This window comes from Tinamus guttatus, unplaced genomic scaffold, assembly GCF_059628265.1.
Source record: "Tinamus guttatus ecotype Peru unplaced genomic scaffold, ASM5962826v1 Tinamus_guttatus_pri_ptg000659l, whole genome shotgun sequence".
Taxonomy (NCBI): Eukaryota; Metazoa; Chordata; class Aves; order Tinamiformes; family Tinamidae; genus Tinamus; species Tinamus guttatus.
The window spans coordinates 1,906,291-1,931,546 of record NW_028289193.1 but is presented as its reverse complement, the minus strand read 5'-3'; the positions used below and the strand labels follow the sequence as shown (position 1 = coordinate 1,931,546).

At 40.5% G+C, this 25,256-nt stretch overlaps 1 protein-coding gene across 4 annotated transcripts in view; it reads left to right on the top strand.

Moving 5' to 3' along the window:
- The window catches only part of DTNA (dystrobrevin alpha), an 85,459-nt gene that overhangs the window by 39,904 nt on the left and 20,299 nt on the right, over positions 1–25,256 (top strand). The window contains exons 8-14 of one of the 4 annotated variants that reach the window (XM_088536342.1): positions 1,703–1,827; positions 6,094–6,174; positions 8,682–8,771; positions 14,299–14,391; positions 21,030–21,117; positions 23,670–23,773; positions 24,913–25,026. In XM_088536342.1, the coding sequence (XP_088392468.1) occupies positions 1,703–1,827; positions 6,094–6,174; positions 8,682–8,771; positions 14,299–14,391; positions 21,030–21,117; positions 23,670–23,773; positions 24,913–25,026 (695 nt within the window). The remainder of the gene's footprint in view (positions 1–1,702; positions 1,828–6,093; positions 6,175–8,681; positions 8,772–14,298; positions 14,392–21,029; positions 21,118–23,669; positions 23,774–24,912; positions 25,027–25,256) is intronic. The other 3 variants (XM_088536339.1, XM_088536341.1, XM_088536340.1) reach the window with 3 other exon arrangements.

Here is a 25,256-nt window from a genome sequence, read left to right as displayed (position 1 = left end):
TCGTGCACACACTGGGCTTTGCGCGCGTTTTTTGACAAAGTTCACAAACTGCTGCCACCCTGCTCTGCTTGTCGTTGCTGGAGCAAGCAGGGGTTAAAGTGAAGTTGTTTGCTCTGCATGCCTGTCACGGGGCCCAGCTCTGCCTCCTGGCAGATCTGGGTCCGTCAATGTGCTCATGGGTCCTAATTGCTTTGTGTTGCATAGACAGGATGGACTGGAGTGCAGTCTCTGAACGGGGACGTGTCTGCCGCTCTTATTCCACCCCTAGTAGCAATCTGTGCTGTAAGACCATGTGCTGCAGCAGGGGACATGTAATTATAGGCAGGAAATCATTTCAAAACTTAGCATTTCTGCTCAGCGAAACGAAATGTGAGTGCATGCCTCGCGGTTGCGAGGGTTTTGTTGTCGGAAACAAATATTTTCCTTCCACTCTGAAGTTGTGTTTCTGTAGCGTTATTAACGTTTGTTCCAAACAGACCAGCACTCCCCATCAAGCTGCTGTGTTGAGCTTGAGTGTGCGTGTGCGCACAGTGGAATTCAACTGATCTGTATTCAGAGTGAAATGGCATTTATCATGGAAAAGAGAGAAAGCCTGAATTTTGCATATTTATATTGGAGTTCTGTAATAGAAGTGTTTCATTATTATCTTGATTACGGTAATAACTTTGTGGGATGTGTGTGCATCTATAATGCCATTCCTGTTAAGCTCTAAAAATATCTTGGCATTTCAGCACTTTGAGTTGTGTTTTGGGGGAGGATCCAACGTAGGAATCATTAGCCCCTGCTTTACTGGTGGAGGACTGAAATCTCAGAGAGCTCTGTTGAATGCCCTGGGAATCTCTCACGGATCCCAGAAGATGTCAAAGATCTCTGACCCTTGTGCAGTCATGCTCAGCCCACCTTGGGAAAGGACCTGTGATTGGGAGGTTGGAAGATGGCTTCTCTATTAGCATGTTCAACCACAAAGAAGGTCTAGACAAAGTTAGAAAGCCAAAAATGATTTTTTTTTTAGACTTACAGGGTTGGAAAATGTGAAAAGCATGCTTTTTGCACAGAACCTGTTAGTTTTTTTTTTTATAATGCGAGTATTTCAGCCTCTTCTTACTTGCTGTGGGCCATGTTGTGTCTGAGATTTCCCTGTCCCCGTTGCTTTCCCCAGTATAGTGGGGGTCAGGGCTTCTAGGAGAGACAAGAGGAGAAATCTGAAGATCAACAGCTAGCAAGTACAGGACACTGAGGAAAGAAATGCTGGTCAAGAAAGAATATAACAGTCTTGTATCTGGCCCGTAACTAGAAAGGAAAGTGTGTCTCATGCAGTGTATCTATATGGACAGGCATAAATTTCTTAAGCTTGCACTCTAAGTTGGCAAGGTACAAGCCAGCTCCAGTCCAGAAGACATTAATTATGCTGTCCTTCACTATGGAATATTACCCAGGACACTGCATTGCAAAGAACCTGTGGCAGTCTGCACCTATCCATATAGATATACCTTAGGGGCCCCTGAAGGTAAGAGTAATCTGCAGCCAATCTGCATGGTCTTGGACTTCCTGCACTCTTGGGCACTGGTGGGGATGGGAAAAGAAGGGTATAAGACTGTATAAATATAAGCAGTAGAGCTACCTATTGTTTTGTGCTTCCTTTAGTAGAAACAATATGCACCTTACTTGTCCGGATTACCTCTACCTTCCTTGTTCCTCCCAGAAATCACCTGCTAAGAAGCTAACTAATGCACTTAGCAAGTCTTTAAGCTGTGCTTCCAGCCGTGAACCTTTGCACCCAATGTTCCCTGACCAGCCTGAAAAACCTCTAAACCTGGCTCATATTGTGTAAGTATCTGTGTGCTGTAGAGAAAGTAAACCTTGTTCGAGGTGCTGCTTGCACCTAGGGGAGGCAACACTGAACACAGTACAAGGCAGCTGTGTCAGATCGAGTCCAATGCATCGCAAATGCAAATTCACTGAGAGGTGTTTGGTGTGAAAGTGTTCTTCTGTGTGACTAACTTGAAATGACAGCGGAATAGGAATGTGCATATGAACTGCACAAATACTGGGACACAATGTCTGTGGATCCCCCTTCTCCTAGGAGAAGCAATATCCCTGCAGTTTGATGTAGTTCCAGTATTCAGCACTTCGGGAGGTACTTGTGCTTAGGACATTTGCGTTGTCATCTAGAGACTCCAAACTTCAGTGTAACTCATGTATGTCTTACAGTGAGGCACCAGAAAAAAAGTGAAGCCTGACCAATTTTGTTGAAATTTGTGTCAGTTCTCACTGTCTTGAGTGGCACTGTCATGGCACCTGGCTGTGGAGACTAGCTGCGTGCTTCTGCGTAAGACTGGGCTCTTTAAGCATGATTTAATTTGGAAAATTCCATTATCTTTACGTTTTGAAGTCTTAGGGAAGCAAAAGTAGTGTTTGGTAGATTAGTTTGTGTCATCAATTTTTCTCTGCAGGAATCAAGCAACTCAGAGTAGAGAGAGAATATAGCTGTACACAGTGGGGAAATCATCACACCAGAGGTTTTTTTCTCAGAAGTGTATCCACCGTTTGCACTAGCAGTTACTCAGATTTTCTCATCAATCAGTTTGTTATCTTTGCTCTTTGGTTCCTTAAAAGAAAATAAAAAAGTTAAATATTCCAGAGTTCAGGAAAAATCAAGATATTGGTATGAAAAAATGATTTGGAAAAACTTGGAGATTTTTTGAAAAAAAAATCCAAAAATACAGACTTCCAAGTATTTCTCCTAAGACTATTCTGTAATATTTCTTAAGCAAAGCCCTACCCCTTTGAGGCCTTTCAGGTATTTGCCATTATAATTGTGTTTGCATGCTGTATATCCAGCTTACTAGATACTGAAACTGTTCCTATTTATAATTATTATATGTTTTGACTTTTGCCAATACTGAACATTTTTAAGTAGCATCTTTAAGGGTAAGGGCCCATGGGCCACTGTGGGTTGTATGACACATTAAGAATTAAGCTACCTAATATTTTATGGATAAACCATGCTGATGATCTGTCACATTTGGTAGGATATACATAATGGGACTTTTTCAAGACAGAAAAGAGTGCTCTGCTTTTAAAATGTGATGCACCTCTGACAGATGTTTTCATTTCAAGTCCTTGTTACACTGATGGTTAGTTAAAATCAATGCACATCTTTATAGCAGTGTAATGGGGGCACATTGTACTCTGGAATATATCGTTTAGAGATGGATTTGCTGAGGTGCTACTGAGTGTGCTATAAAAACTTCGCTCTGTTGGTGAGTCAATGATAATTTCACGGGACAGATTCTGGCCATCTTTAAGAGAAATGGAAAGAGACAGGGAGCATGAAGCTGAAACAGAAGCCTCTGCTTCATGTCGCCTGGAGGCCTTCGAAGTCCTTGGTGCATGGAGACGGATAGTAGGTAGCAAAAACTGGAAATGAGTTAAATGCATTTGGGGAAGGCAAGGCAAGGCAAAGAGGAGCTACCATAACTGAGTGGGGTCTGTTCCAAATCTTTGCTGGGAAATTTAACACCTTCTCTTCTTCCTAAATACACAGTCATAATTTAGAGTGATTGCATGTGAGAAGGAGTAACCATCTATTTTGCTTTATGATATAGCTTCTCTTTATCAGTAGATTGAAAGCAATATAACTATCCTGTGCATAATGATAGATGAGTGACAAACCAGCAGGCTGTGAAGGTAGCATGATCTACAGTGTAATTCACATGAATTAACTGAGGGGAAGGATATGCCACAGCACTTCATGGAGAACACCTTCTTGCTGATGTGATTTTTATTTTTAAATGTGTTAGGAGATAAGAGGTGAGAAACAGCTCTGGACAAGACACCGGGCAAAAAGGTTTTTAGATATGCATTTAATAGAAGAATTCTGGCAACAAATTGGCGTCATTTTTTTTCAGTAGTTTCTGCCTTAAATGAGGACAAATACTCTGCATTTTATACTGCCTTTCCTTTTCATTGCTCTTCCACCCTTGAGTAATAACACAGAGAAAGACTGCACAGTTTTTCTGTTTTGTGGGTGCCACAGAGAATTTTCAATTAAGAAACACTTTTAAAGCACATTTGTTACAATGCAAGAAATAATTATTAATGTGTGGTTAATCTGATGGAGGAGCTTCGGAAGGGTCGCTTTGCCTTTCTGTAAAAAAAGATGGCAACAAAAAAGAAACACCAATCTATAGAGATGACAAATGACGTTACTAGTGTGTCACAGAGGCGTTTTTAAATGCATTCTGCACTGGCCTGACTTTATTTATGTATAAGCCCATGAGAACATTATTTTTGACATTAATATGAAGAGATTAGACTATCCTGGAGCACTAGTCTAAATTTTCTGTTACTGGATTTATTATAAGTTCCTTTTCGTTAGAGAGCATCACCACTCATTTCCAGAACTCAGGCCTAACCATCTCACTTCCAGAAGTTTAGAAATAAACCCAGAAGGCTACAGATTTATAGTCAATTGCTAAGAGTTTTCCTTCGCTTTACCATAAAGTCTGCTGTTCTTGTCTTTCCATATCATATGTCCGATTTTATACTTGAATATCCTTTGATATTAAAGCTTTACATGAAAAATGTGATAAAAACAAATACTATTCACAAAACATTAGCAAAGCCTTAGAGTTTACAGGGCATTTGTACAAAAGAGCTACTCGGCACTCATAAACAGCATCAGTGACTTTTTATGCAAAGACTTTCTTGTGCTTTTTGCAGAATCAGGGTTATGAGAATCAAGTATGTCAAGTGCCTTACTTTTACCACATGCATTTTAAATTGACAATTCAATTAATGATCTCTTTTCCATTTCATTTTTGCTGCAAAAGAGATACTTGGTGAGTATTTTTCTTCTTCAGTACACTTGTTGGAGGAAAAAAAGCTTAAAAACCCCTATAATCTCATTATTACAAATCCCTAACTTTATCAGCATCTGGACCCAAAGAAATGATAGCATTTGAATACAGCCATGCAGTGAAAGGAGAAAGCTCTTTTCAGTGCTAGAAGCTCTCTCATCCACCTGTATGTTAGGATAGAGCTTAAAGACATGAAGGTGAAGTGGACAGGTGATGGTCTGCTGAGATTCATGGTGGCAGTGTCACCCTTTCCACTGGGACTACAGAACTGAATCGTGAGCACCCCAAAATGGAGAGGAAGGAAAAAAAGGAAAGGGAAAGGGAAAGGGAAAGGGAAAGGGAAAGGGAAAGGGAAAGGGAAAAGGAAAGGGAAAGGAAAGGAAAGGAAAGGAAAGGAAAGGAAAGGAAAGGAAAGGAAAGGAAAGGAAAGGAAAGGAAAGGAAAGGAAAGGAAAGGAAAGGAAAGGAAAGGAAAGGAAAGGAAAGGAAAGGAAAGGAAAGGAAAGGAAAGGAAAGGAAGAGATTTTTTTTAAAAAATAGAACATAAAGAGGAAGCAGAGGAAAATATTCCTTCTCATTTCATTTTTAGTAAGAGCAGGAAATAAAGAATGTAGTAATAAAGCCATCTTTATTAATATATCCTTTCTAACTAGATACATATTTTAAATTTTGTTTTTGAGATATTAAAGACCAGTTGAAGAGCTTTAAAGTCAAACCAGTTTTATACTATACATATTTTATGGGACACTTTGGGGCACGGGTAGACTGTGGTCACTGTATGGAAATGGGGATGGGCATGGATTTTAGTGCAGGCGATCATATGAAAATCTGTGTAGTTCATTGGCAGTTCCCCCTGCAAATCTCCATGCTGCCACAGCCAACCTCCTACTCACACTCACCCTAGTGCAGTGACTGCACTGTAGGCTCTGGAAAAAGAAAATGGCATAGTAATTGTTTTCTAGTAATAGTACAAAAATAAGAAAAAGAATGAAGCAAGTTGCATTCCTCAGAATGGACACAAGCATTATGTCCTTTCAGACCTAAGTAACAGTGTGTTTTTGTTGACTTCTGGTTAAAAATGCAATGTCTTTAATTTGGAACTATTGCTACTTAACACAGCAGATGCCAGTAGTAAATCCCTGTAAGCAAGTTTGTTAATTCTCTGTACAAACTGCTGTCGATGCAGATTTTGGTACAACAGTAATACAGCTGAATATTTTACCCTCTTCCAGGCCCCCCCGACCTGTAACCAGCATGAACGATTCACTCTTCTCCCACTCCGTTCCCTCAGGAAGTCCCTTTGCAAACCGAAGGTGAGTTCTTATCCTGACTTAATTAACTAACAGAATTGGAGCAGAGAAATGCCTCGGTCGTTTTGGACAGACGCCCAAAGAGCAGCTTCAGATTGCTCAGTGGAGAGGTGGAGTTAGGACACGGCGCAGCCCACCACAGAGCATGGACCTCAGTGCTCGTTTGAACCCCAAAGTCCCATGAAATGTGCCCAGGTACAACCTAGATGTGTTCCAGCAGGGGTTGGCAATGGGCAGTTGTCTGTGCCGGGTTTCCCACCCGGAGCAGTGCGGGCCCCGCGATGGATCCTTCACCCACGGTCGCCCCCGGATCGCGGAGGAGTTTGGCCTGTTCATTCCTACAGCCCTGCAGGTTTCAGGGGCTGCACTAGCCCAGCCAGCACAGCACAGCTCTGCTTTGGGTCCTTTCCCTGCACCTAGGGAGCAGGAAGAGCTGGGAGAGTGTGGGCTAAAGCTTAGGGCATATCACAAGGGGAAATGACACGTGTATCACTAGAATATTTGGAGAGCTTTGAAGAAAGATTTTTTTTGAAGAAAATAATCCCTTCAATATACTGCATGTCTGAATCTGTGTCATTTTTATTTCCAGTATGTGCATTCTGACTAAATAAATATGGTCATAACAGCTGGAATGTGGTGTGCAGAACATAGGAGAGAGAGAGTGTCCTCATTAGTGCTGGGAATCACCAGGAAGGACTTAGAGTGGGACCCCCAGGAGCAGTCATCCCTAACCAGGAGAATGATTCAAATTCAGTCCTGAATTCTGTAATATAATCTAGTGTCATAGGTTGGTTTCAGCTACTAAATAAAAATCTTGTGTTAATAAGTTTTGAGTTCTTCGTATGAGATGTAGTCATTCTGCAGACGGATTTGGAGAAGTGCCCATGTACTTGTTTGCTGTCCTGAAGGTATCAGTGTGTTGCTTGTAAGATCATGTTACAGATTTCTCAAATGCAATATAATTGCAATAGTATTGGTGCTGACTCTTCCCTTTTCTGACCCCGTGATTTAGTTTCAACCCTTATTGATACTTGGCAAATAAGATGATAACCTCAGAAGACAATCATTCAGCCAATGGGGTTTCCATCCGGGAAGGATTTTAAGATAGCAGGACTTCCTTACTCCTGTTAAACCACACTTCCATGAAAGACTACAAGAGAGAAAGAGTAGTCTTGGAGTGTGGTGACCCTTCACAAAACAAAGTAGATAAGAGTGGCCAGAAGCAAAGAAAAACTCTTCCTTTTCCCAAAGGAAATGTGCTCACAGCTAAGTATGTACATTTTGGCTCAGATAGCCAAAATATGTGTGTAGCATCCACTAACTGTTGCACCCCACCCCTGTAAGCCTGCCAATGTACATAGATGAGATGTCAGGAAAATAACTTTTTGCTGTGTTGAGGGAGATGAGCAGTATGTCTTCCTGGGTGCATTTTACTGCTTGGTTCCTGCTGTGTGTGTGCATGCTTCAGTGTTCCCAAATAATCAAGCACAAGCTCTGAGCATGCATGGCTATTTTTAATACCCATAACAAATCCACAGTATAACACACTGCAATATCTTTTAAAGAGAGGAAGTGCTGCACTCCTACTTTGATTTATGGGCCTTACTGGGCGTAATAAGCTCTCACTGTGCAAACTACGGGGCATGTTTACAAGGCCTGCTGAAGGCCAGCTCCAAAGCAGCCCCCAAAACCAGATCTGCAGCCCGTGTAGACAGTGAGACTGGCAAATTTGTTGCAGGATATAGGACTCCATGTGCCAGAGCAAGCCATGAGAGAACCTCTCGTGGAGCCTCCAAGACGAGTCATTAAGAGCAATGTGGACATAACTGTTATTTTTCTGTGTCCCCAAGGAGTTCCTGTGCTCATTCAGAAAAAAAAAAAAACTTTAAAAAATAGGTTAGGCACCTGCAGTGAGGTTTATAGCAGCATCTACCTTGCTACTTGTTTGGTTTTGCATATGAAAAATTCCTGGTTATGTTACTTGCATGTTCTTTAGCAATTCAAGGTACTGTCTTAAACTGTCAGGATTAAATGCAGATAATTCCTGAGCTGCCAATATTCCTTTTCTCTTAGAACAAGGAGTGACTGATGGAGAAACCTCCTAAAGGCAGGAGATATTAAAGAAAACGCTCAGACCAATGGTAGCCAGACTTCCTCATGTATGTGCAGCAAAACATCCTTATAGAGCAAAACGTTTCCATAGGGCTGCGGTCCGTTCTGACCGTTTTTAGAGGTGATGGTACCCTGAGATGTAGAACAATGCTCTATATTAAAAACTATTTTAACTTTTGTTTCATCACCCCAGTGGGATTTCAAGTGCATCACAAATCATTCGCATTGCTTTTATTTTGAACACTCATAAATATAAATTGATTTTTTTTAATTAAAGCCAAATCTGTATTCTTTCTCTGTGATTAGAAATTGTATTTATTGCACTGAATGCAGTCTGAACAGGCTGCTGCCTGTGTTTCCAGGGATATTAACAAGGTTTCGTTGTTTGACTCATTCAGGTTACTTGGGGGTGTAAATGTAGCCAGTCCTGTGGCTGATGAGCACTCTCTTATAAAGCTGTATGTAAATCAGCTTCACAACAACTCACGGTCAGTATGAGAGCACTAACCCACTAATTGCTGTAGTTCTGTAGCTCTTGCACTCAATCATTAGCAATTCTGCTAAACTACTAAGCACATTCTTAAAGAAGACTCTGGTGGGCTAGAGGATTTCTGTGGCTTTAATTAATCTTTTGATTAGGCTTCCTGCTGGCTGTGGGCTTTGCCAACTTCTCTTGCTTTTGCACAGCACAAACCTTACATTTTACCTTTTCACTTAGGATTACAGTTAATATTATGTATCTGGAGGAAACTGGAAGCATTTTTTCTTGAAAACCAAAACGTACACCTTTCAGTGCATGGCTTTCGTGTTCCAGCCCAACAGAGGTATGAAAGGGGCGCACACAGCAGTTATTGGAAGCCATCCCACGTCTCGCAGCCGGGTGGCTCATGTTTTTCCAGGTCCTTGCTGCTGCTGATTACCATTCTGCACTTGGCTCCACTTGCCAGCAGCCTTCCCAAGGCCGCCTTGATTTGCTTTTCCAAATAGCCACAGCTAGGACTAAACCCTACTGAAGCCAATGAAGGTTTCCCATTAACTTAGGGAGGTTGGGATATGGTTATCTCATCCTTTTCCCAGCAATCTCTCTCGTCTTAGTGATCTAAAGGAAGCACCTATTTCATTTTGCATACAAGTCGTGTGCAGTGGGATGAAAACTGCTCCCTCCTTTTGTGTGTGTGTGTGTGTGGAGTGTAATGACATTTCCTGTTTTTGATTAGTCCTTGGACGTTTTCTGTAGTTTAGTATATACAGAGACCAAGGTACTTTCCTCCTAAATATCAACATCTTCAATCTATATTAGGCTAATAATAAAATCTTCATTCGTTCTTTTAGGTTTTACTATTATTATTGCCCGGGGAAAATCAGGCCTCATTAGCGGAAGCCCGTTTATCATAAATCATAGAAACAGACTTTGACAGCTCTGTTTGTAGTTCTACTGAGTTTATATCAATATTCTGTGATTGACGTTCAGATAAAAATTGTGCAGTCTGAGAGTACAAAGTCTAGCTGAACATAACCCAACACGGGGAGCTCTGCAGGCTGGGTTTTTCGCTGCTGACAATGTGTGCTGCAATCTAGTTCAGAGGCTCCAGGCAGCTTTAAAGGCAGATTTTGTGTGATTAAAATGTTTGTCTGAGCAGAATTGGACAGGCAGAGTCACCTGCAGCATGCTCGAGATGTTTATTTCAGCATCTGGTTGCCACAAGGACCTGGCCGTTTGCAGCTTCTAGATTCTTCGATGAAAAGGGAAATGAACTGGAAAAAAAAAAGATTCTTGTTAAAGAGCTTTGGTAACTAGTGAAAATGACAACAAATTGTGGGGAGCAGCTGAAAGGAGGTTGGACATTTTATGTTATTTGCAGTTTAGCTGAATTTGAAGCACCAGTTTGGGGTAGATGCACAGTTATGCAACGTTCGAGGGAGATCGGATGTAATCTTTCCCTGAGATGCCCTAGGTTTTTTCAAGCTCCTTCAAAGCTCAGTCCCGTCACGATTTCTCAGCTTGCTTTTCTTAGTTTGAGGCACCGTGTCTGGAAGAGATCTTCTGCTAGGAGCTTGCCAGGGCAGTCACAAATACTTCTAAATGTATACAGTGTGCAAGCTGATACCAACAATATTTTAGACCTGACTAGTTCCTTAAGTTCCCTCTGTATAGCTCAGGATTTATTTATTTATCATTTATTTATCATATTTCTGTATACATACAAGCATTTATGTATATAGAAAATAAGAGAAAAAGAAATGTGATCTTCTCCCTAATATCGATTCATTATCATATGCTGGCCTGGCAGTTTATATGTGATTAAAACCACAAGTCCTGTATTTTTTTTTACTGTACCTAATATTTAGTTTTCAGCCTTGCTTGTTTTTGTGATCTTTGTTTACCTGGAGGGCAGCAGAACAGGGGAATATCACTGCAGAGTAGGTAATGCCCTGCAAACTCAATGTGCTGGGTATGTTACATGAAAACAAGTAAACTGAGCATTGAAGAAAACTGTTGTCCAGTCAAAAAGGAAAACAACCCCCAGCTGAATTAACTTTTTTTTCCTTATTTAAGTCTTTTTTGTTCTCCAGCCGCAGTCTGTGAAGCTCCCTTTAGGCTACCATAATAGAGGCTGCAGCCTCTTTCTCTCTCTTCTAAAGCCTCCTTTAAACTGTCTGATCATAAGATTCATGGTGGGATAAAATAAAACAACATTTTTTACCTGCATTTTTCAAGCAACCTTCACAGATAATAAATTTAGTTCTTTTTAACAAGGAATAAACTGATATGAACAGAGTGATACAGCATATTCTAACAAACTTGAAATTACTTATAACTCTGTGGTAACTAAGCAAAATGCATTACAGTGAGAAACTGAGTCCTAATTAATGCTGCATCAGAGTGTGGTGCTGTTTTTGAGGGCCAGGTAAAATCTAAAACGAAATCCATGTTCTATATGGGCATAGGGCACCGAGAGAGAGATTAGGACAAGTTGTTGAACAACAGCTAGGTTTAGAGTAAAACATGACTGCTGTTGACCATGTTTCTATCTTTTAAGAATATAGTAGACTTGCATGTTGTCTTTGTATGTCATTTCCAGAACAAGATGAGAAGCCTCCTTACTTTACTGGCAAGTATTTTGCTTGCTAATGGAAAGGTTTATACATCTGATTTCCGTAGCTAAGTGGACTCTAAAGAGGGAACAGCGTTTACATTGGTGTTGTTAGATCCACATCTTTGTAGACCTCTGCTCAGGACTGGTGGGTTTGTCTCCTGTTGTGAATGGGAAATCATCCTTTGGCAGCTCATTTTAACAGGAGTGTATCTTAAAAAGACGTGTTGTAGTTAGTGGAGCTCAGACAATTTCACTGTGGTCTGAAAACTTAAGATATTATCCAAAGCAATCTCTGAATCATTAACTGTAATTTGGGAAATTTATGGTGGATATAGGAGGTAGGAAAGAAGGTTAAAGGCAGAAACAGGGACAAAGATCTAAGAGATTATGCAACTGGCAGCCTAACCTTGGTATCCAAAGATACTGAAATGATGAAACAATCAGTAAGCACCTGAAGGATAATAAGACAAGGAGAAATAGCCAAGGTGGATTTGTCAAGAATAAATTATGTCACACCAACCTATTTCTTGTCATTGACAGAATAACTGGTCCACTGGGTAAAAAAGAAAGGGCAGATGTTACATATCATGACCTTAAAAAGACTTTTGACATAGTCTCAGATTACACTTTCAGAAGGGAATATGGACTAGGATAAATTAGCATGAGGTCAATGAACAAGTGTTTGAAAATCAGTAATTAAATTTTTGGTAGTTCACTGTCAGTCTGAGGGTATATATCTTACTAGAAATACCGTAAAAGAGTTTCTTGCAGTCGCAGTGAATCAGGGATTAATTCCAGTTGGTGATAAAATTGTTAGATTGAGTCTGGTTTGGGATGAGCTGACAAGTCATGGCCCACGTTGCAGTGAGGAGGCATCTGCCCCATCCAGCCTGGGGCTCAGTCCTGCGGCAGCCAGAGACCCAAACATCACAAAACTTCACAAAATGTTAGTGCTTAGAAAAGGCGGAGAGATTTAAGTTCAGTTAAGAAGGAAAAGGAGGCAAGACACAATAACAACTGTCCAAGAGGCAAAGTCCTCCCATCCTACCAAATTTTTTTCTGGGTCACAGGGCACCATCACACTGCAGGTTTTGAAAGCTAAGCACAAAATCTGCACTGAGTCTCCCCTTTTCATAGAGATTTTGCCCTTACTTAAGAACTGAACACTGCAGTTTTGGCTAATACAGCATACTGTGCCCCTTTCTTTAACTGGATGGAAACACAGTGAAAAATGTACCTGACACAGAGCATGGTTATCTGCGTGCATATTGCTTCTGGAGAAGTATGACACAAATAGCCTCACGGTGGACATAGAAATGGGCTGGCATCCTTCATATTTCTGGAGAAAACAGCTCCGTGTAGCATCTGCCCATACCCACACACAGAGACACATGTGAACACACATCTGGGTGCTCAGGCACATGCATCCTCACACACTGGTCATCAAATCAAAGCTATTTGCAGTATCAGTGGTATAAAAGTATAAAAGGGAATCATTTTTTTTAAAAGAGGAATATATTTTAAAAAGAAGACCAAACCAAAGATGCTGTATTGTGAAAGGAAAACTAATGATTTAACCTCTCTGTTTTTAGCCAGTTATCTTAAAAATGATTAAAATGAATACTTCAACAGTGGTAAATACACAGTTACTGCAGTCCATTAAATACTGTAATTACAAAAACAAGTGACATTATGGAATCACAAAAAAAGTCTGACAAATGGAAGATGATGAGAAATGTGAGGTTTTTTTTTTTAATTTACCAAAATACAGTGCTTTCTCAAAATTAAATTGGATAATTATCTATCATTGGATATAAATAAGCACATTTCCATAGATTATAGAAATGATCCTGTGGCAAATACAGAGAAAAGCAGCTCAGCTGTTAAGAAGAAAGCTGCATTTGAAAGCTGCATTTCAGGTGTCTGTTACCTCAGACTCCACCTGGAAACTACATAAGCCTTTCCCTTAGGAGGAGACACGCAGTTTGTTTGCCTTTTTTATAGGGAAGGCATTTTCATTTTCTTCTGGAGAATAAGGAGGGAAAACCCAAATTCACGACTTTGCATTTTCTGAAGTTTTCTAAAATTTTTGTAAAGCTTTTTTCATTTTATTTTTACTTGGTGCCAGGCTTCTAAATGAGTTTCTGCAACCTCTGTTATGTAATATATTTCCAGCCTGTCTGTGTACCCTCTTCTAAGTTTACCTGTCTTATTAACTAGCTCTCCTTACAAGAATACTGAAGTAGAGCAGAGCAAACTGCTGGCTAGGGCTGCTCCAGCTTTCTTGAAAGGCAAAGGGTAAGTTAAAGAGAGAGTATGCACCCAGCTTGCACTAACACAGCTAAACAAAACCTTTTCCTCTTTTCCCCTGCTTTTAATACATCCTGTAGGCATCTTTCCCAGGAAAATCAGAATAACCAATTAACCAGCTGAGCTAAGTAAGGCATGTTTAAATGTATTTATGTACACCTGGATGTGTGAGGTCTTCATCAGACACTTCTGAGCAAATCTAACTTATGCTTTCAGTATGTTAATCATCTGTGTAAGGGATGTATTTTTAGCGTATATACATAGTATATAAATAACATATTAAAGCAAAAATAACTGACCTCACCATCTGTTTTTTTTTAAAAATGTAAGCGATTTTATACAGCTCCAGTCCCTGACCTATTCTTGCATCTCACTGATATCAATGGCTGGCTCTATAATTGAGTTGGATTCTACCATCCTAAGCCATTAAGATATTTAATATATAAATCACAGTAGTAACAAAATAATTTCTTGCACTTGGTATTTCTTTCTACAGACACTTAACTATTCTCTCCTAAGATCCCGTTTCACAGTCTCACTTGCTCCTGCTTTCTCTGTTTATTTCTCCTGTGTGTGTCCGGCCTGCACCCCCTGTCCCCCGTTCCAGGTTACAGTACAGCCTCGATGTTGCAGACAGGCTGGCCGATGAACATGTTCTCATCGGGTTGTATGTCAACATGCTCCAGAGCAACCCGGCACGGTCAGTGCAGGTTTGGCACCCTTGGGGAACCCAGCAAAGGGACGTTGGTGGCCACATGCACGCGCGCGTTCCTCGTGGCTTCAGGCTGCAGCAGCTCCTTAGAGCATTAACCTAAAGGGAACACGTATGGGGTTTGTCCTCCCAGCTTGGGTGGACTATTGGCAATTGCTCTTGTTCTCTCTAGTGGTGTGAAATAGCAATGTAATTAGCAAGTAATGTAAATAATTTCTGGGTTAAGAATGACCGTGCAAATTGATTTGGGATGCTGTGCACTAGTCAGTACAAAAAATCTTCGTACAGTGATTATTAACCAACCCATGTTTTCCAGTAATTCATTTCTGAGGTGAATTTTGAGACATAATTTCTAGGCTAACCTTACCTTGCAAGTAAGAAGTGGCAATAGTATGTCAATAATGAGAATAACAGTAATGGGAAATTATTTATCAGCCCAGTGAAGAAAGGAGCTCAGTTTATTTTTTTTACTTACGTCAGGTGATGTTTTTAAGTCTGACTTCTGAATTGTTTATGTGTAAATCTATTTGCCCCTGTCTTTCATTCAGCCTCAAGTATGATAGTTATAAAAACAGATGCCCTGAACGTAGTTGATTATTTCTGCCAGGGTAAATGCAGAGTTTTGTCTTCTGAGCACATCTGCAGTACTGACACTTGTAGGTGATGCAGAGACATGGTAGAGGTGTCCTGTGTGGCCCTGGAAGCAAGGGCAGGGGGATGCATGGTGCAAGGTTTCTGGTAAAACTACAGCCAGGATGTTTTCCACTCATCATGAGCCCTGCGTCTTTCCCTACTGCTACTACAGTCTTATTTCCCAGGTTAGGCTCTTTTACACACAAAAGGTCATGGCAGCTTCTTTAGGGAAGGCTGAATGCAGTGGTTTTCTGCAGTCTTGCAAAATGCACTTCTATATGTAGCTGCAGTTGAAAATAACAGAAATTCATCTTGTAAATATGCATGGGGAGAGAAGAGTCTGCTTTTGTTGAGGAGCTCCTTCTCTACTCCGTGTCCCACTGGAATCTGCCAGTAGGGAAAAAGAAGATAAAACTATTTTTAGCAAGAAAAATGAAAACCAGTTATCCCAAATAAAACCATTTTTGAAAGGGAATTTCATTCCTCCTGAATCACCGCCAGGAAACAGGTTTGTTTAGTAGCATTTACATTGCAGCTGTGAAAACAAGCAGACGAGGCCTCCGTTTAGAGCAGTGCCCACCATGACTGACAAGGACGGGAAGCCGCAGCCTCCAGGTCAGCTACGATGGGAGAGGAAAATGTGACCTTGCCTACTCTGACTCAGTCAATACGGTTGTTCAGAGGTCAGCAAAGACTGGGCCTGGTTTAGAGGAATTTTCTGATGCCGTTACCGCTGCCGTGTCCAGGATTCCTTTAGCTTCGGAGAGGAGCACCAGTTAGCTCCCTCCGTGAGACCCTCATCCTTACTACCTTCATTCTCAAAATTGTCTCCAAAATAGTTCAACCAGTTAGTTCACATTTTAGACCAACTCCCCAGTCATAGTATGTTTATATCTGAGTATGCATGCACAAATTATGTGACGTAACAGCTTTCAAATTTAATGTTTCTGAAGGATGAATGGAGAATGGCTGATAATGGCCTTAATTGTTTAAATAGCTGATGCAAAGTACAGTACATAACGTCTGATTACTGACATTAAATCGTTGCAGTCACAGCATCCTCAATTAAAAGCAATCTCAGTCATTTATATGAGATACCAATTAGATTTTGACAGAAACTTAACTGAGGGGGACAGCAGTGTTGCTCATGCATCAAATTGCTCCATCGCCTGCTGCTCTGCTGCAGGGAGACGGAGAGCAGAGGAAGGAAGAAGTTACATTTTGGGAAAGATACGGAAAGCAAACAAAATGTTGCCATCCCAAAGGTCCAGCGTGGAACCACCTTCCAGTGTGGATAGGTGACCTGTCAACTGCTGTGGCTGCGTTTTCAAGCAAACGGGACCTCGCTGTAGCCGTGCACGGGTGCAGCGGGATGCAGGTCACCCAGAACCCACACAGCTGTGCTGGGATGTGCTGAGCTCGGGGTACCTCACCCTACAGCCCAGCCGAACTGCAAAACTTGAGTAAAACGTGTAGCGAAGCACCATGAGGGAGCGTTTGGTTTCGAGCTGGATGGCAGCTGGCCAGCTCAGAAGAGGGTCAGAGTCCTTTCCTACCTCCCTGCAAAACGCCACGTACACGTACACGGCGCGAGCGTCACGGCACGTCCCCAAGCACTGCGAGCAGCTCAGGTATGGGAAACACCATGGCTCTAGCCGGACCTTCAACCAAAACGAAAATTTACAAAAATCTGTTTTGAGCATAACACACAGAAGTATCTTAACAGCCATAATGTGACATCTCAAAAAAAAAAAAGTTTTAGTAGCTACAGGATCAGGCTAATTCATGTTAGTTAATGATCAGCCCAACATTGTCCAATTGTCCATGGTGTCTTTTTTTTTTCTATTTTAAGTGCTCATAGTATTTAAATGCGATTAAGTTGTTAGTTAATTTTCAATTATTATTTTTCATCTGCAGTTACTTGATACTAAAACAAGCAGTCTTGCCTTCTATCCCTCACAGGGTAATGAGCTTTTATTATCTTTAGAATCTAGTACTGCAGGTGAAATTTAGAAGCAAGAAGATGGCTTCTGTAGAAGATGTATAGTAACTGTAGAAGATGTATAGTAACTGTATGGTTTTAAAAAAAGTTACACTTATCCACATGCTTTGGATGCTCTAATATTTGTTTTATCATAGGAGACCAATACTGATATTTACCTTAGTTTAGTTTTAGTATCTGTTCTTTAAGAAGGCTCTTTTTAATTGCAATTTGATTTCTTTATGTTAGACACTTAGTTTTTGATATTAATTCGTCATTTTTCGTTTTTGTTCTTTTCAGCAGCAGAAATGAATAAGACAAATAATAGGGTATTTAGAGGTCCCTTCCAGCCTTAATAATTCTATGATTTTCATCCAATAGAAAGTCAATTTCTGATTTTTAGAGACATCGTAGCATACCATGAAGAACTGGATTGAGTCATTTTTTGTGCTATAAAAGTGCTATGGTGTTCCATGTTATTTCATCAGATATCAATTTATTAGGGGAGAATGCATCACAGCTAGGTTAGGGAGGAAGGCAGCTCTGGCTTTGAACTAGCTAGTAGCGTTTTCTGTGGGATAGCTTAGAGTTGGAGTCTAACCCATGCCTCAAAACGCACTAGACTTCTATTCTGAACACAGTAGACTTCTATTCTGAATCTCCCCTTGGGAGAGGAGAAGAATTCCAAGTGAACTACAGAGGATCCAAACCATTTAAACAACATCACAGATGATAAACAGTCTTGAGAATGCTTTTGGCAGGTTGATGTAGTTTGTACTTACAGCCTCATTTTTAGAACTTACGCTTTATTTAGTCAATATTTTTCATAATAAATTCCTACTAAATTATTACATATTTATTAGTTAAGTGAAACCTTGGATTCTGTAGAGAAGAGCATGTCAGGAAGGTCACACAGTTTAATTTTATGAAAAACTGATATTTCTGTGATATTTCTAAACAGTGCTGACAGAATTTTAAGAACATCCTAGGACAGCCATATCTCATATTGCAAGGCACCTATTATAATACATATATTATGTAGGCTAGTATCATACATATAAAGCATGAGAAATAGCCGTGATCCTCTGGCATTCCTTCTCTCTGCTCAGGCCGTTGTATTTTTGGTTCTTTGCCTGGAGCCTTTAAGATCATTTTTTATTCCTTTGGACTGTAAAATATGACACAGTTCAACTACAACCTAAAAAAGGAAGTCTTATATCCTATTGTACAAGCAATATTATTGGCAAGCTATTCTGCATGTGAATTATAATAATTTTGCCAGAGTAGTTATTGGCCACAGTTATAACATCTTTAAAGAAATGGTCACAAATGTTTAACTTTTAGGAAGAAAAATGGATCAGAAACAGAATACTTAAGCAATTTGATTGGGAAATGGAGAATTTCTTTCAAACAGGTGCCTTCTTTTGAGGGTTGGAAATTCTTCACACATATTTATATTATCTTAAAACATGCATGTATTTCTCCTCATTTGTCCATGAAGTCACACATATTCATGGTATCTTAAAACATGCATGTATTTCACCTCATTTGTCCATGAAGTTACTGAAGTAAAACAGAAACGGCAAGCCAGAGCTCTGAGACATAAAAATCTTGGCAGTGAAGGCAATTCAAGACATTGCAGTCTAATATCCAGGCTTTGTGACCAGTGGTTTGTGGTATTCGTAACCAAATTCAACACAGTGAAATAGATGTAGATATATTTTATGGTATTCACCTACGCATAGATGTATATCAAAGCCATTAGACAGCACGTACAGGGATTGTAAGAATCAAAAGGTTGTGGTGGTTTGATTCATCCAGTAAGATCATTATTCTGGGGCTTAACTCTAATGTCATGACCATGTTGCAAATTGCACCAACAAGTGGGCCATAGCCCATTATTTTTCCAGGGTGGATAATATGGTTGCACATTGCTGTACAAATGGGAATTGATGCTGAGTGCTTGCTGTTTCCACAGCCATCTGTTAGGACGCGATGTCTCAGACGTTATGGAAAAAATGAAAACCAATTATATTGCAATGAAATTAATCCTTATTACGTGCATAATTTTAGGTGTCTAAGAGTTACTTCCCCTTCTCTTTCTCAGCTCATGTCAGGCTGGTAGGTTGGAGTATGTAAGAAGCCCATCTGTTTCCACATTCAAAAGATTTGGGAAACTGCTTTTAGGTTGAGTCTTTGCAGAAAGTAGGTTGTCTTCCTACTGGAGTGTAAGAGTAGGATTGAGGAACAAAGTTACACATAACCAAGCCTAAAAATGCAGTGCTGCTGTAGCCCTGAAGCCCTGTGCAGAGCCTGGCTTGCAACCAAGGCCGCTGGGCCTGACTTGTCATGGTTTTGGAAACTTCACGTTTGTGGTTTCACAGGTTATCGTTAGAGTAAGAAGATTGTTTTATCTCTTTTCCATTACCTCAGCAAGTCATAACTCCCAGGCTTAGTTTAATAATCAGTGAATATCAAGCACTACTCATCTTTCATATAACCCATCAGAATTAAACAAGCCAGCCAAAAGCTGCACGCAGCAGCTCCCTGGGGTACCTGAGGATATGAACTCACTGAGAAATTTGAAGAAACGCTTTTTTTTTCCCGTTGAAAGATGCTGATTCTTCAGAAGCAGGGCTTTGTACACAAAAATACTTCTCAGTGCTGCTTTCATCTGGAAGGTTTTTGGAATTCGAGACACGACTTCTGGCAAAGTTTAGAATCCAAGATGCCCAAGTCCAAAATAGCCCTTGTTTTGTGCACTCCTCTGAGACACGAGCTCAGTTGTGCAGCCACCGGGCGCCTGCCCTAGTCAGCACATGGGCACAGAGGCCTCTTTCTGTCGCCCTTTGGCCAAAACATCAAAACGTTTGGAAGAAAAGGGGTCAGACCCATCTCTCTCTGGGATAGTCTGCCATCGTGTCCTATATTCTGAAGAGTAAAACGCTCTTCTCACCTCCTATTAGGGACTTCTTTTTTTCTCCTTTGTATGTACTAAAAGTAATGCAATATGGGATTCTAAAGACGTTACCTAGGGTTGAGTAAGTCTTCTTAGTACTCTTAAAAAAAAAAAAAACTTTTTATTAGTTGTGGCAGTTCTTTACAAAATTATAAGTATTTAGAAATAGTAAACTTTCCCACTTTATTACCTCTTCCCTACTAATTTGATAAAAAAATAGCCTTCATTTATAATAAAGGCAGCCGGCAAGGGTTTAATCTGTAAGAAGTGTTTGCCTTTGTTTTCTTAGAAAAAAAGAAAAAGTAATTAGTTGAAGTGTTTTAAAACAATTGAGCATAGTTCATGTAAGTTCTTGTTTTTGTTAGTATGTTTCTATTGAGATTCTACACATGATGAAAGCAGACTCCCTCTGTAGATGTTAGTTGATCTTTGCATGCTGACAGCATGGACTGGCTCCAATTTAAAATCAGTGAGAAGTTTGAGGTCACTGGTTTACCATTTGGTGATTCTCTGAAATCTTTACTCCTAAATATCGAGAAACTAACAGTAAAAGAGAAAGTCTGATTATAAATTCACAGATCAGTGGTTGAAACCTGTGGCCTACTCGGCTTTGGGAAGAGCCTCACACAACTGTCCTGAATTTGTTTTCTGTTACAAATTTGACAAACCTTTTGTTTTTGACGGCAAGAAATGGTGAAGTTCACAATAAGCCATTTTCCAGAAAGCAGATCATACAACAGAAACGAGAAGTAAATCGAGTGCTGAGGTAAAATGCTGAACACATCCGTGTGTGCCCAGGTGCATCCCCATTGCTCTGCCTGGGGCTCGCAGGCTGCTGCTCTTTCCCTCTACGGGAAGATGCTGCCCGTAGAGCTGCTCCTAGCAGAGAAATTCCCTACCCACTCTCCCCTTTGCTCAGTTAATATCAAACATTTTGGCGATATTTTCTTCTAAATTCTGCACGAAGGGTGCATGACTAGACGGTCTGGTGACGCGATGGTCGTTTTTCCTGTGCATTAATGTACCTTTCCTCCTCCCCACCAACACGGCCAGCATGCTCGACAGTGCCAGTCGCCTGGATGAAGAGCATAAGCTGATCGCCAGGTATGCAGCAAGGCTGGCAGCAGAAGCTTCTTCATCAGTAAGTGCTTTAATTAAAGGCAGTACTTTCCTTTTGTATTGTTTCAGGGGCTTGGCAAGACTGGGAAAATTATAGCTGACAACCCTGATCGTTCGTGGAATATTTTCCCTATCCTTTGTATCAGATTCTCTTGTGCTTTATGGCTAATACTTCCATGCAGGTCATTTAAACCAAAGTATTCCACATACTAACGTCTATCATCTGTATACTAATGTAAGAGTATTCAAACAATTATGGAAAAAGGAATCTGACATCCTGAACTCAAGCAAGACTAGAAAATGTTGGCTCGACTAGCTTTGATTAAAGGTTAATGATTTAATGCAGTTAAAAATAAAGTTATGGTGAATCCATTTTGCTCTTTAGTTCGGAGCCACTAGGGCCCTAAGTGCTGAGGATTTTAAAGAATGATCTTCAACAGGGTGACTGTAATGACCCTCTGCATTAGCTGTGGCTCCCATTTTCATTTCAGAGCAATGATTATTCTCCTCTATGTATCCCAAGACAGAAGGCAGTGACAGGCTAAAACCTTGCTAACTATATTCAGGAATAAAAGGGAATGAAGCAGGAACATAATTGAAGTATATAAAATCTTAAATGGCATAAATAAGGTCAGCCTAGTTAGTTTTTTCCTGTCTCAGCACATTTGATAGAACAAGGAATCATAAATGATAGCTAAGGGAAACACAGCCCGTCAGTCCGGAGTGTCGGGAAGCGGAGACTTACACTGTGGGGTCAATTGAAAAAAATGGGGCAAAATGGGGCAACACTGTTCATGTAAAACCCTGAGTCCGATTCATCCCACGTGGAGTGAGTGAGGATGGATCTGCCCCCCGGTGCAGCCTCTGCCCCGCAGGATTTCACGCTCTGGGCAGCGCTGGGAGCAGGGAGCTGAGCACGGATTCCGACCGGCTTTCAGCCCCTCTTGACCCTTTCAGGTACATGACAGAGCATGGCTCATATTTAAGGCCATCTGCAAATGCTGGTTTTGTCACGGAAGGACTGTGATTCCATATGGGACATAAATTCCCTATTAAAAATATCTTTAGGAAGAAACTGTAGCATCCAAAATATCTAACATGTTCGGTATCCCCTGATATGTGGGGGAACTTAGGACATAGTATTTAAGCAAATTTTAAATAGACCTAATTTGGAGTAATGTTTTGAATTTGTCTTTACCATCCAGGTACTCATTTTTCTGTGCATTTCAAATAAAAGAGACAAAATAAGAAGTGAAGATTTCAGTGTAGAGAAGTCGTTCAGGAGCACACAAAAGTGGTATCACAATTTCTGAAAGCCCCATTAATATTGGTATGGAAATTCTGCAAGCTTTTCTGGCAGTCATTCTGTTCCTCAAGGAACAAAATGTGTTAGTAACACTGTGCCTTTTGGTTAAAATTCTGCCTTGCTCTTCATCAATTGTTACACCCATTCGCTTGCATCAGTTTTTCTTTTCTTATGCTCTGTTCCTGTATGGCCAGAATGCTAGTGAGGAAATGTACAGGAAGCAGAAAACCAATAAGTAATTACAGACACTAGTCATAGTACTAACAAAGTACTGAAAATGCCTAGTCTGACCTTTTGAAGGGCAGCTCCTTCAAGGTGTTGCTTTCAAGGAGGGGAATCACCTAAAATTGGGCACTAAATTAGCCCTTCAGTTTTCTGAAAAATAGAAATACTGTCTTTTTTGTCAGGTTATGATAATAACTCAACAGAGTACTCATTTTCTGATTCTTTGATATTAGAGTTAAGAATATGTGGGTATCTTTAATAGTTATGAAACTCTTAAATGTCTTTTGAAGTCTGAAACTGCACTGTCATCATAAAATGCTGAAATATGGGAGTGTGAGCAAAGAAACCAATATTTTATTGCTGATAAACATGACAAAAGAGAATAGTCTACTTCAGTAGAGCTGCAGTGAGTTCTGCCTAGTTTTGTAAGAAGTAATTTATTTCCCACTTTATTGGAAAAAAAAAGAGATTTTGAAGATTTTGTTGTGCCTTAAGGACTGGCGAAAGAGCTTTTTTTGAAAGCATCATCAGAGTTTATAAGAGGGCTTGGACGTGTCAAGTAACCAAATCTGAATACAAAAGCTTTCCGACTGAAAGTGCAACCATGTTTTCAAGGGAAGAATCACCGAAGTGGAAATATCCCTTTTTTTTTTAGGAGAGAGAAGCTTTTGCCTCCGTGTTCCCCTCTTGTCTGCAGGAATCCCAATTAAGAGCCATGTTACAGCCATTGGCAGCAACGGTGCCCTTGTCTTGGAGTTCAGCCAGATGGGGTTAGACACTTCTGCACTTGGTTCATTGGAAGTTCCTTGAGGCAGCAACGAATGACAGGATGCTAAACACATTCTTATCTACTCTAGCACTTATAGTGCTCTTACTAGCAATGGAGCAGTATGGTACGAGGCACAACATGGATGATGATTATTTTTTCATTTAGGGAAGCCTGGTATTTTATTTTCTGCAAGCGAATTTCGTGGAACAGTTTTAGATGAACTCCTAGGTGTGTGCTGGTTATTCCTTTCTCAGTGCAGCCTTCTCTTTCACAGCAGCAGCAGCAGGGACAGCAGAGAGGAGCATCAGATATCTCTTTCACCATTGATGCAAATAAGCAACAAAGGCAGCTGATTGCAGAGCTTGAAAACAAAAACCGGTAAGCATCCACGGAGTGCCTGCTTCGATCAGTACCCTACATTGCGTGTGTTTATTTGTTTTTAACACATTTTTAATCTCCAACATCTATACAATTTACATGCATACGCACATACTTACGCCTCCCAAAAAAATAGGGCATGAAAATAGCCACAGTATAAAACAAAGGCTTTAAAATCCATGAGCATCTGAGAAAAAAAATGTGTTTTTTTTTTTTAAAGAAAAAACATTAGCAGTAAGTTAGGCTGCTGATCAAGTCAAAAACTAGGCACAGATGTAACTGACTGTAGGAGTATTTGGGAGAAATAGCCTGGCTACCCAAAAGAGGAGGTGTCCGTGGAGTGACACCATTTGTAGTCAGCAGAGGATCTGGCCTTAGGTCTGAGGCTGCCTGATGCCATGAGCTGTGTGAGGGCAAAGCTCTGTTTTTACTGCTGGACTGTGAAATACAGGACAACCAGCGGGTTTCCTATTCCAAAGTGCACTGTCTTCTGTCACTGTAGTGATCAACTGCCTCGACTCTTGATTTGTCTTTATAGTTGGAGTCTGCCTCCTAACTGTCATCCAACGCATTGTAAACAAGGAAAAAAAAAACACAAATGTTTCAGTCTTCCTCTGTGAAGCCTTATACTATAGTTCTGACAGCACTCACGTGTTGGGAATTCAGTCATAACAAGCCCTATTAAAGTACTTCTTCATGATTGCTGACCACTCTCAAATCTGCAATTAAGCTGAAAGAGACTTTTTTCAATGCAAAACATTTTTTTCTGATGCTGAAGATGGTCCAGATATTATTTGAGTTTTTGATAAGTTTGTGTGGTGCTTGAAATATTCTTGGGGAAGAATTAGAATTATGGCGTTGTTTAACTAAACATGTAGCCATTTCATGTCTCGCTCTGATTCTGGGGAGAACATTTCATGAAGAAATATTTCCCTTTTATAGTCCAGTTCTAAAAGTTTACATTAAAAATATCCAGAAACCTGCCGTAGCGTTTAGAGCTTCACTGAGCTTTTCCAGTTTTTTACAGTCGTTACAGCTGTGAAGAGCTGCTTACAGTTACACTTTTCCTCTTCCTGCAACGTGCACAAAGCTGGTTTCATGGAAGTGAACTGACTTGTCATCTTCTTCTCCTCCCCAAGAGAAATCCTCCAGGAGATCCAGAGGCTGCGGCTTGAACACGAGCAGGCATCGCAGCCCACCCCGGAGAAGGCACAGCAGAATCCCACTCTCCTTGCGGAGCTCCGGCTCCTCAGGTAAGTGCATAGCAGTAACACCCTCAGGAATTACTGAGTAGCAAGAGAAGTACAAGAAATGAGTCATTTAACCCTGACTTAAAAGTTTGGGGGTGTTCTAAGTAAATAGAATAATGTGGATTTTTTCCCCATTTCAGTGTGGGCTGTAGTCGTGAAAATAACTAAGCTTACGCTTTAGACAGCATGCATGAGGAATCTCACATATGACTCATCTGCATTAAATTAAATAT